The sequence below is a fragment of the Temnothorax nylanderi genome, unplaced genomic scaffold, assembly GCF_030848795.1.
Source record: "Temnothorax nylanderi isolate EJ_2023f unplaced genomic scaffold, tnyl_v1.0 TNYL_tig0386_pilon, whole genome shotgun sequence".
NCBI classification, from domain to species: domain Eukaryota; kingdom Metazoa; phylum Arthropoda; class Insecta; order Hymenoptera; family Formicidae; genus Temnothorax; species Temnothorax nylanderi.
The window spans coordinates 93,242-105,840 of record NW_027249448.1 but is presented as its reverse complement, the minus strand read 5'-3'; the positions used below and the strand labels follow the sequence as shown (position 1 = coordinate 105,840).

Sequence of the window (12,599 nt, the reverse complement as noted above, 5' to 3'; positions counted from 1 at the left end):
AGAAAAGAATATTCGTGCTTGTCGTTAGACTTTTTGTCACTACTTTCTTTTTTCATGGACAGTCAAGTTAATTGGACGCCGGTCGACGTAGATTAATTGATGAATTCGCGCCCAATTACTCTTCCTGGGATGTAATGCCAATCGTTAAAAATTGATTTACGAAGGGATTAAGGAATAAACGCTTCTTAATAATCGTGAAATTACGAAACATATTTATTGACCGCAAACAGGTGAAAATAGTAGTAGTAGTAGTAGTAGTAGAACGTAGAGAACATAGTTTAATGATGGGTCGATCAAGTTTCCGGATGTTTTATTCGGTGACGGCCACCGGCACACCACCCCGACGATATCACGTTTTTGCACATACGACGGGAACGCGAAATTCGCTCACGCACGAACGCGTATAGACCTACATATGTATATAGAAATGTACGCGTAGTATAAAAAGGGCCTCGATATAGCTTCGCGCCTCGCCCCTATCTGGTCTTTTTTTCTCTGTTCCGAGAACATATATTCACGCCATGCCGTCCCGCACATTTCAACGCGACGATCCACCCTATTCGGACAACCTCATTCGGTCTCAAATATCGGTCTCGATAAATATTTCTCTATAACGCTCAGCTTTATTTAACGACAAAAATTATTATCATCTCCGATAACCCGAGATATTTTCCCAACGCGTTATTCTCTTCTAAAAATGTTATAGGATTTTATCTCGCTAATAATTTAGGAGCTCTTCCTTCTCTTTTTTTATTTTATTTCCATCTATACGTTCGTATATATCAACGTATAAAATCCGCGCATTGCGAATCATGGAAATGGAGCGGCGGTTATCCGAGGGAATGTTTTATCGCGTATATAACGTGGTGATAAAGACTGTGGAATTTATTACGAGATTAATTTGATAAAATTAAATTTATTTATTTTATACTGTAATACAACCTACACAACCGCGCCACTCGCAATTATATTATATTTCGAGAAAGTAACACAAACGAACTCTTAACGGCCGGAATAAAATAAACGCATTCCAGGGTTTCATCTCGATATTGGTTAAATGCGTCGTGGACCGTAATTTAGCCGCGACCCACATTCGGCAGGGCGCGGAGACAGGGATCGGAAACTCGTGGCGCGATGCAAAGGTCAAGTGTCCATTGTAAATGGGTGAGATTCGGCTTCGGCGTATAGAAGCTGGTAGGAGCAAGGCACAACTGGCGACGCGACGTGAAATTTTCATATTTCGTCCGCTCTCGAAATGTCTCGAATAGCTGAGGTACCCCGCCCCGCGCCGCGCCGCGCCACGCCACGCCACGCCACGCCGTGCCGTAATCGAATTTATCGAATAAGGGGATTAACTGGAGCGATTAACTGGAGCGCGTTATATTTCGCGTGCGCCGCGCCACGCCGCGCCGGTCGCGGTCGCGGTCGCGGAACAATTTGCCGTATTGTAATCCAGTGTCATTCGCTAAGCGCGCCGGGCAACGCTGTATAATCAGCGCGAATCAGGGCTTAATTAATTTTAATACCGCGATTGTCGCAGTTATGCAGCTGCAACGTGCTCGATTAAGCGGCCACTTGGTCGCTCCTCTTTCAGCTGCGTCAGGGTTTTCGCGCACGACACCGTTCGTCCATTAAAAAGACGGTAATTGTAATTACCTACGACCGTTTTACGTCTCTTCTTAAAGCTGTAAAAGCTACACGTTGCGCTTTTGAAGAGCAATTACCCAAAGCGAAAAGTGCACGCAGTTTTGCTCTATTTTTGCATTAGAATTATTGGTTAAACGAGGAAAATGTTTGCGTTCGTAAAGGTTCCGCGCGTGAGAGGCATGGTTGTGCGTTATAAAAAAATTAAAAAATAAAATGAAAAAACAAAAGAAAAACAGACGAGGTAGCAGTAACGTATATTATATATGTATACGTTACAATATATACGTTCGACGTGATATATACATTGTTGCTCCATTTGCTCGATGTATATTTAGCTGTAATGATGCGGAGCCAAGCGTTTATGTCTATGTGCCGTGACCACATCCGCGTGCGAGCGGAAGGACCTTTCACGTGCCGCGTATCCTCCCGGGCAAAATATGCGCGTTCCATTATGCAGAAGACCGTGCTTAGATCCAGCCGGCGGTGCTTATTGCACGCGCTACGTGCTACTAAAAATAGACGGAGGCGTATGTAGAATAATGTAATGAGTCGCGACATAAATGGGGTCGGGGATGGTCGATGAGGTTGGTGCGCTGCTAATTAAAGTGCGTGGTTTTAGGGCGGTGGAGAACGGGCAGAGAGAGAGAGAGAGAGAGAGAGAGAGAGGGGGGGGGGGAGGGGAGGACACACAGAGCTCGGCTTACGATCCCATGATAAATTCGTGCCACGACACGTTAGATTACACCCGTGGGTCAAGGGGGATAATATTCTGATAAAGATCACTGCCGCTGGACAGCACGTGACAGGCTCATAAGTGGATGCGACGTTCTCCTTTTCTCATTCGACTTATTTCTTACAATCTAATATTTACTTTCGCATTAAATCACTAACGTGCCGGCTTATACATTCGATCAATTTTGGCGTTTGCCTTTGCTTCATCCAAAACTCCGCAAGGACGCAATAAAAATACGATTTTTAATTGTTATTTACACACACACACACACACTCCCTCTCTCTCTCTCTCTCTCTCTCTCTCTCTCTCTCTCTCTCTCTCTCTCTCTCTCTCTCTCTCTCTCTCTCTCTCTCTCTCTCTCTCTCTCTCTCAGAAGCGCCAAATCATCCTCTTTGAGTTTATTGGATCTGAGCATTGGCGTCTTTGTAAAAAACGTTGACATTTTATTTCGTTATAATATTTTTCGTGCCCTCTTCGTATGAAAGTATTTCTATTGTAGGAAAATATATCCCCAGAAAACTCACAGAATAAGTTGCTATTGATATTTCTGATCGTTGCAACGTAACGAATAGAAGTAATGCTTTTTTCAGTGACAATCGTATGGTAATTCTGTGTTAAAGAGTAATACCATTGTTCTACTATTGTAAGATGAACGAAACTCTTATTGGGCTTTCATATGGATGATAATATGAGAAAGCCTATAAGCGTTTTTGCATTAACCGATGACACCGCGGAATAATCGAGAGGCAAACACCTGAAATCGAGTCTGTGACCTAAGAATATCTGACCCTTTTTGTGATAAGTATTAGAACGTCGTTTTTCACCCGAGGGGGTGAAAGAGCTTCTCCATTTTATATCTCTTACTAATTGTAAAAGCTGCTGGAAATATCTTTGGGCTGAGGTACGTTAACTTCGACGTACAATCATACGAAGCGTATTGTTGTAGATACAACAGAAGGAAAAACATGGGGAAAATCTGCCAGAAGCGACTGCAATTCCGATTTATCTCTGTTCTATATGTGTTCAACGAAGCGAAATTCAGACACCCGTCAGATGTGTCTATCGATCTCCGGATCCGGGGATCCATCTATCTCATCGCTAGGGATCTCACAGTAGCCCTGGATTGATAAGCGAGATGCTGAAATGCTGATATCTTCGTTTAATGTCGTAACACGCGGCCGAAGACACTCGGTAATTTAAGGGATGATCGATCCTTCCACCGCTTCCACGGCCCCGCGGATTTGGCAGCTCGCGTCAGGATGGAATGGATTTCCAGGTCAGAAGGTCACGGCGGCGGTCGCGAGCGGCGCACAAGCAGGCAACACATATCCAGTACACAATATTGAGAATTCAGAGCTTTCAGAGCGGTCGGCCTCGTTTTCTCGTCGCCCGCACGCGCCGGAATTGCGTGACGTGGTGTCCCCCTCTCCCTCTCCCTCTCCCCCCTCTCCCTCCCCTCTCCCTCTTTCTCTCGGCTTATGCCAGAGGCTACGTTTGTTCATAAAATATGTATGGCACAGTAATACATAGGGGGTTGAGAAAGACGGGGGACCATCACGGGAACGTAGCTTATTTTTTGTCGCGCAATACGGGGAATGACGCAGGTGGAAGGAAGGAACCGAGAACCGATGGCTTTTGCTCGGCTTTTCGGTCGCCCTCACACTTTTCTTCTTACCTTCGCTCATCTAATACTTGTAAAATATCGATAAAAAGTACCTTGAGTATTCAAGCTAAACGATAAGGTTAATTATCATCTCGCTTGAAAGCAAATACATTTCGACGTCGTTAATGAAAAGTACGAGTACACATATATCGCGAAGAAGAAATTATATCTGATATTTGTGAGCATTTTCAACCACAATCACTTTCCAACGCGACGCGACGCTCCGTAAAGGCTATGACACAAAAACTACATATGAACTGTGTCGTTATTGTACAATATTTGTTTAAAATTACATTTCCGTCTTATTCGATAAACGGAGAAATTTTCTGAGACAGAATTCACGCGAAAAGTCGTAGTTTTGCGACACTTTTTATTGGCGCCATCGCGCCATCGATTTGTTTGACGTACCGCGTATATCTCATAATATAATACGTACAACTTATCGTTAGATCGGCTTAACGCTTAACGCGGTAAAAATCGTTGTCTAAAGGCTTTCACGCGATCGATACTTAACACTCTACACATCCAAGTTAGGGATTATATTCCTGACAGTAGTTCCCTGCAGTATTGTTATCTGGCAACGCGAGAGGAACGTAGATTAATCATTCATCGTTGGTGAATTCATTACGCGCGTTACGGCTCGCGCGGTTTTAGAAATTGTCATATTTTTACGTTTTATTAACACGAGAGACGCAACATCGAGCGATAATATAGCTATAGCGAGTTTCTCGGTCCACGTATACGTATATATCCAGGTGTTGCCGCGAGCTTTCGCGTTCGAGAGAGCCGCGCGTTCTAAATGAATTAAGTAGAGCGTACCCGCGTCGTGTCTGACCTAGTTGAAAGAGAGAGTGCGTGCCTAAATATCTGAGGCATCCAAGGCCGTGGGAGCGATACGATTAATAACGATAAAACTGCTAATAGATCGAGATCTCCCGGTCCGACACGCTTTTCAAGTGCTCGAGGAAATTAATTTTCTCAAAGTCGAGAAAACTCGCAATTTCTCTCCTCGAGTTGGCAGAAACGTGAGCACGCTCCGCTGCTGCTCCGTAACGATCTGCCGATCCAGCATCCAGCTCGTAACTCGTAGCAGGCCGCGCATCGCGCATCTCAGGTCTCAGGTCTAGGTCCTAGAGATCCTATAATAAGAGACTGGCTATAAGACAACCAGTTTTCGATTGGTCCGCCAGTTTTGTCAAAAGCAAGAGAACAGAAAGAGAAAGAGATATAAAAGAGAAAGCGAAAGCGATATGAATATATATCCTTCTCTCTCGTACGATTTTGACAAAACTGGCCTTATGGCCAGGCCAGTCTCTTATTATACAGGGTCTCTATCGGGTCCGTTTTCACGCGCCGCGCCCGCGCCCGCGCCCGCGCCCGCGTCGGCCAATTCCAGAGGCCCCGAAGGGGATGTAGAATTGTAGAGGAGACTCGACAGACACGGGGATAATCAGTCACGCGGCATCGCGCGATGATTAATCGGTCGAGTTATCCGGCGACGATGATTAATCGAACGGGACGCCAAGGACGCGAAGGATGAAGGAGCCCTTTTTCCCCTTCCCGCGATTCGGTAAGCTCGACGCTCGCCCTTGGACTAGGGATGAATATTCGCGCCAACAAGGAAAGTCCATTACCTCCGCGCCGTTATGCCCCGCGCGGCCGCGGTCGTTATGCCTTCCCTCTGTCATTCCTCAGTTCCTCACCCACTCCGGGCGACCGCGATCTCTACATGGCCGCGGGATACACGGTAATTGGCGCGATTACTCTGCGTCCTGCGAGGCGAGCGATAATCATCGCGCTTCGCGGGTCATCTCGCTCGCGAGCCTTTCGTCTTTCGACATAGGTACAAGTCACGCGTGTTTTACGAGCGCTCGACAGGAAAATAATTTCCCATCCCGGGAAATTATCCGTTTATCGTGGAAACGCGCAGTCTCCTTCCCCCCGTCTCCGTCGCGTCGTGCCGCGCGCTGAGTTATCCCAAACAATACCGTCGCTGGCGACCAAGCGGCTCGGAATCTACACAACAATTGCATTCGGATTGAAGCCAATTAAACTCGGTTACGGAGAGTGGATTCATCGGGCATGTTACTTGGCATGGACCGCATTGAATTTCGCGAAGCGCGAGAACGCGACGATAATACAGCATTTTATGGTCGGTATACAGTATACAATATAATGTAGATATAACGAGGGTCTCGGTATGAAAGTAAGGCCCCCTAATAGTTTTCTTTCGAATCTGACGCCATAGAAAATTTTGCGTTTCAATGAGTTATTACTTGGAGTCTCTAGTTGCGTTGTGTTGAGTGGTGTTGTCATCATTTACGTGAGTACGTCAAGTATGTCACACGAGCAGTTTGAACTGGTGTATGTTTCAGTCATGTGCGTATAACAGACAAGGGCGGTGCAGGTGGTTGAATTTCTTACCGTGGAAGAAGTGAGTATTGAAATCTATTCGTATTTCAGAAATGGTCCTTGTCTATTATGCGTATCTAAAATACACATACACACACACACACACACACACACACACACACATCAGTTTGAACTGTTCGTGTGACACACTAACGTAACTGATGACAACATTCAACATAATGCAGCTAGAGACTTCAAGTAACAATTCAGTACAACGCAAAATTTTCTATGACGCCAGATTCAAAAGAAAAAAAATTAGGAGACATTACTTCCGTAATACGTATAACGACCCTTGTATTATAAGGGTTATCTCTTCAAAATTGACTCTTGTATATTATTGTATATCGCAATGTATAATGTCGTACGTATCGTATTGATATTATTGATCATTCGAGGACATCATGGACACGCGAGACGAAGAAAACGCGAGTTTTTTTCAACGCGCGATAAATAGATCGGCCTCGTGAGTGGTTGGGGGTGGTTGGGAGTGGTCGCGCGACGGCCGCACAAAGACCGGCCGCGTTCGAATTTCGATATCGCGACTCGCGGCGTGAAAGCACGGGACGAGAATGGATGCGACACAAAAGGCAGACGACACGACGACACCTGACCGACCGACACGAGGCCTCCGGAACTCACCTAGCATTCAACACGTCGCGGCGTCGCACGTCGCGTGAACAGGCTCGGTTCCGCTCCGATGATGCGTCCATCCAACACCTACGCCGCGCCGCCACCCTCGGCGGCCTGGAAAAGTGGCCCCGACAATAAAGCAAATACCGGCCAGCCGGCCAGCGCGGCGGCAAGGAAGATGAGTCCGCCTCCGCGTCGTCAATCATTCTCTCCTCCCTCCGCGCCGCGCCGATTTACCCCGATACCACCATTACCACCCCTCCAATAATCGACTCCATAATAGATTCTCAAAACCCGAGGGACGAGTTTGATTTACCGTCGCTGAATTCTTTTCGCGATTCGGCCGCTGAAAGATTCAAGTCGGTCGGAATAATAGCTGGATGGGTGTTTGCACGTCATCCATACCGCGCCGTCGTATATTGTATATATAGGCTTTATTTTATTATTGAGAGAGAGAGAGGAGATACGCCGAAACTTTGTCGTAACCTTTACGTGACTGTGAGCACTCAACTCTACGTTACTCGCGTGAGGTGTAAGATACACACCTCAGCCTCAGAAATCCACCAAGTTAGCCGAGTGAAACATTTTTATCGATCGAATGCTGCCCAACGTGCTTCACAATGAAACAACTTTTTCGTTAACACATATCGTTATCTAGATTTAGAAGATGTGTATACAGGATATCAAACCATCAACCTTTATTTCTTTGTAAATCATCAAAGAGAATATAATGAAAATTGAGATATACAATAACATATAATGTTGGGGTGTAAAATACACCTCACGCGAATAATTACGTTAAGAAGAAACCACGTGAGTAACGTAAAGAACTCTTGGTTCTTACGAGAAATCGGACGTGAGAGGTCTTATCGACAAAATACTACAGTGCTTGATAACTTACTGAGATTCGACAACCGTTACACAAATGACAATAGCAATAGGATTGACGCGCTCGGAAGTTGGTAATTCTTTTTGGCGAACAAAAAGAATTGCCTCTTGTGAGAATTGAACTTACGATCCCTGGTTTACGAGATCAGTGCTCTGCCTCTGACAATGAGCTAAAGAGGCATTCGGAATTCTGCGTCCATCGGGCCAAGTATCGTTCACTTTTCCGTAACTTGTTCTTTCGTTAGATCGCCACGTGCCACGTGGAAAGGGATATCTCCCTACTCCCTAGTCCCTGATGTATAAATTGAACGAGATGAGATGAGAAATACCGAGACGCAACGTAAATATTATATACCTGCGTCCTGCGTCCTGCGTCCTGCGTCCTGCGTCCTGCGTCCTCTTGAGATTGAAATGAGAAAGACGAGTACCCCCTCACCGGCCGCGGCGACCCCGGGGGCCCCCCGCACCTCTCGTTTCCTGAAATAATCTTCCCTTATTAAAGATATTTAAGTATGAAAAATAAAGATCTTGGTAGAATCGTCAGAATCGTTAGAATCGACGAGAGCAAACAGCGAGCGAAAGCTGGGCAAAGCAATTTCGGACTCGGAGGGCAATATCGCGTTATCGCGACCACGCGATCGTGATACGCATACGTATATGCACGTATGTTACGTATAGGTTCATGCATGGTCTCATTGTTAGAGGGAGGAAATACGAATAAAGCCGTATCATGTACCATGTCTTTTTTAAATTGAGAAATAGGGACATAGGGAGCCGAGAGTGGCCGTGCTCTCGGAATATCGCGGAATTTTCAAACTCCACTCCACCCGCCACCGTGCCGCGTGCGTTGCCGGTTGCCGCCGCGCGTGGGCGACCCTCGTCCGGGGAGATAGCGCGCGAAGCTCCGCGACACCCTGTCTACCTGTCAATAACTACAACCTACAACCACATACGACATACGACTGCTGTCCACGGCACCACGAGCCACGAGCCATGAGCCGTGAGCCGCGGGGCGGCTGGACAGGCTGGACTGCGGGAGCGGGGAGGGCCGGGCCGGGCCGGGCCGGGACCAGCTGGGAGCTGGGCCTGCTGGGAGGCATTATTCGCGCTTCGCGCCATTCGTGGCGGATAAGCACGCGATAACGCCTCGCGGCGCAGCCAAGCTGATTTATTGACAGCCTCGCCGCGCGCGTTTTTTCGCCTCGTGCTCGTGACTCGAGGCAGCACTGGGCTGCGTTCGAAAACGTCACCCGAGTGCACACGAGTATACTCCCTTCTCTTTCTATCTCAGCGAGTTAGAAGGAGAAGGGAGTATACCCGGGTGACGTTTCCGAACGCAGCCCTGGCACTGGCAGCAGGCCAGCAGGTAGCGACTAGCGACGTAGCGTGAATGGCGTGAAAGCGCGCGTCGGCGTCTGACACAATGGCGCACCGCACGTGGTGTCGCGCGTGTATCGTGTATGTGTGACGTGACGCGCGGCGTGGCGCGGCGAGCAGAGGCAGAGGCCGCGAAAGGAACTGGGATTACTGGGAATACTGGGATTACTGGGAAGGAAAGAATGAATATAAACTAGCGAGCGAACAATGCACGCGCGCGGGATACTTATTGATTACTTTAGATTTATAAACGATACGACACGCGCTATGGGAAATAGGGCAGCCACTTGCCACTCTTGTCAGAGTCAGAGCTGGTCAGAGGAGCGGCGCGAAGAGCGAAGGGCGAAGGACGAAGGACGTCTCGCGGAAGTAGCTGGTAGCGGGTAGCGGGCCGTCACGGTTAACGGTTACCGTTGCGGCGAGCGGCAAGCTAACAAGCCCGCCCGGACTGGCCCGGAGTCCGGACGTGTCTCGCCACTCGCCACAGTCACCACCATCGTTGCCATCGTCGGTCGTCGGTGAGGTCGGTGAGGTCGGTGGTCGACTGGCGTGACAATCGTGACTCCGGACTCGTGACATTGCGTGACATGCCGTGCCGCCGCCGCCGCCGCCGTCGCCGTCGCCGTCGCCGGGGCCAGGTCGTGAGGCAGCGCTTGCCGGAACGGTAAACGGTGCTCGCGGCGCGCGCGGATGCGGTCGCGTCGTTGCCGTCGTTGGGCCGCGAATCGCGGTGGTCGCGGTCGCGGTCGCGGTCGCGGTCGCGGTTCAGATGTCCGATGTCGAAGCAACGCGGAAACGGAGGGCCCGTTCCCGATTCAAGGTACAACAACCGCAAGGGTTAACCTTTACACGCGGAAGGAAGGAATGCGACAGCGAGGGTGAGCGACGGCGAGGCAGCTCTCTCTAATTAGGTTGCCCGAGAGTCTCGCCGGCTTCATAATCGCTTCCTGTCCCCGTGCCACAATGCCATTATCGATTGTTTATAGGCAACGGATCGGTATTCGGTTCGGTTGGCGGGACCAAAACCGAACAGCAACCAGCTTACCAGCGATATCAGCAACGAGCTGCAAGCTGCAAGGCTGCAAGCTGCAATGAGCGTCGCGAGTCGCGAGTCGCGAGTCGCGAGCGACGCGACGTTTCGCCCAAGAGAGAGAGTCGAGGTTCGATAGCTCGTCAAGTTCGTTCCTATCTAGCTAGATCAGTTGATCAGTTCGTTCCAGTTCCCAGCCCTAGTCCTCTCGTTTGCGAGGTGCAATGCAAAACAAAACGGACAAGCTACGGGATCCTGCCATCTGATCCGCACCCCGCACTCCGCACTCCGCACTCCACAGTTTTCTGGAGCACCGTTCAAGTCATAACCTTGCGCTGAGAATGCTCTACCGGTGAATCGAAAGGAATACGTGATAAGTACTCGAGTCAGTCGAGTCTATCATGAATTTTCTATCTTTGAGGCCAGAGTTTTCCTTCGCTTATACAAAAATTGTTTTCTTTAAATCAATTTCAATACACGATGTTTCTCAGAGCGGCAGAGTTGGCAGACTTTGTTAACTATATTGTCGCTATTACGCTATTCCAAATTACGAAATAGAACAGGAACGTCATTAAAACGTCATTATTATATTTCTTCTTACATAACATATTTTTTACGCATGGCATATTATATACGTATGTGACAATTAGTATAATGTAGCAATGTAATGTCTCTTGTGTATTAGGTGACAACTCCGCTTCGGTCTTTGGTTCTCTGTGGTGAAAACAGAGATATGGAGGAGTGGTTCAACACCCTGAGAACAGCGACGGAGACGCGTCCTCAGGGTGATCCTGGAACTGCCGAGTTGCTGGAAGGTAATCATCAGTGGTATGCGACTAGTCACGCCAGACCTACGTATTGCAATGTCTGCAGAGATGCCCTACATGGTAAGCAACTTCTTTTTTTAATCTCGCAAACAAACTTACACAGTTCAGGTTGGTTAAAGTGGTAGGGCAAAATTAAATTTACGATGCCATATCGTTACAGGTGTTACTTCCCACGGTTTAAGTTGCGAAGCTTGTAAATACAAGGTGCACAAGAGATGTAGCGCAAAAGCAATAAATAATTGCAAGTGGACCACTTTAGCATCTATTGGAAAAGATATCATTGAGGACCAAGATGGGGTGTGCATATATATGTTATTTTATTAAAAATATATCTTTGAGTATTAAGAATCGAGAAAAGTATAATTCCAATCGGGGACGCATATCTTTTAATAACACCTTACAATCGATTCATCTGTACGACAAATATATTAAGAATGCACAATTCTTGATACATTCATTTAATTTCATGTGTCGCTCAATCTACGTTTATAGAACATCACGATGCCACATCAGTGGATGGAGGGAAATTTGCCAGTGTCCTCAAAATGCTCTGTCTGTGAAAAGACGTGTGGCTCTGTACTTAGGTAGTTACATCCCACGATATTTTTACATAAGCAATTGATTTATTTAAGTTAATTAAGCTTCATTTCGTCAAAATCGATATATTATTCATAGGCTTCAAGATTGGCGATGTTTATGGTGCAAGGCAACTGTGCACACAGCGTGTAGACCTGCCATAGGTGTCAGGTGTCCGCTAGGACCGGCTAAACTCAGTGTAGTGCCTCCTACAGCTTTGCATAGTATAGGTAATCGCACTGTCTATTTGTATTGTAAATGATAAATTATATCACGCATGCACGCGTTTCATGTGTATGGACAATTTACATGTATATTTAAATATAAAACTTTTATAATAGCGGTACGTGTGGTGTACATGTGGTTCGATTGTTATCAGGTAGCGACGAAGCTTGGGAAGCAGTTAGACCTACGGGATGCAGTCCACTTTTAGTATTTGTAAACAGTAAATCTGGTGACAATCAAGGTATTAAGTTTCTTAGAAGATTTAAACAATTACTGAATCCCGCACAAGTGTTCGACCTTATAAATGGAGGACCAGGTCCAGGGTAAGGAAATCTTTACGCATATGCTGATCGATTATAAATCTATAATTCGTTATCGTACGTGTAGCAAGGTGCATATATGTATAAACGCATCGAGTATACAAGTCATATTTCTTGTACAGATTAAGACTGTTTCGACACTTTGATCCGTTTCGGATTTTGGTGTGTAGTGGAGATGGATCCGTAGGATGGGTGCTCTCAGAAATCGATCGGCTTGGAATGCACGTGGGTATAAATGTGTGTTTTAAAACCTAATTTGACAACTTTATCT

The 12,599-nt window shown here is 47.0% G+C and overlaps 1 protein-coding gene and 1 long non-coding RNA gene across 11 annotated transcripts in view; one reads left to right on the top strand and one right to left on the bottom strand.

Moving 5' to 3' along the window:
• The window catches only part of LOC139782066 (diacylglycerol kinase eta), a 39,812-nt gene that overhangs the window by 13,144 nt on the left and 14,069 nt on the right, over nt 1-12,599 (top strand). For 4 of the 9 annotated variants that reach the window (XM_071721002.1, XM_071720996.1, XM_071720995.1 and 1 more), the window contains 6 exons: nt 11,066-11,267; nt 11,368-11,504; nt 11,700-11,791; nt 11,883-12,013; nt 12,163-12,331; nt 12,451-12,565. In XM_071721002.1, coding sequence (XP_071577103.1) covers nt 11,114-11,267; nt 11,368-11,504; nt 11,700-11,791; nt 11,883-12,013; nt 12,163-12,331; nt 12,451-12,565 — 798 coding nt within the window. In that variant the 5' untranslated portion in view covers nt 11,066-11,113. Of the gene's footprint in view, nt 1-9,496; nt 10,229-10,336; nt 10,511-11,065; nt 11,268-11,367; nt 11,505-11,699; nt 11,792-11,882; nt 12,014-12,162; nt 12,332-12,450; nt 12,566-12,599 lie in introns of those variants that run through there. The other 5 variants (XM_071720998.1, XM_071721000.1, XM_071720999.1 and 2 more) reach the window with 5 other exon arrangements.
• Nucleotides 7,760-9,842, bottom strand: LOC139782090 (uncharacterized). Of its 2 annotated transcripts, XR_011720792.1 has the most exons (3): nt 9,762-9,842; nt 8,329-8,450; nt 7,760-8,265 (listed from the first exon to the last, which is right to left on the bottom strand). It is a non-coding gene; the product is annotated as an uncharacterized lncRNA (long non-coding RNA). The 2 variants fall into 2 exon arrangements; XR_011720791.1 differs by having other exon boundaries at nt 7,760-8,450.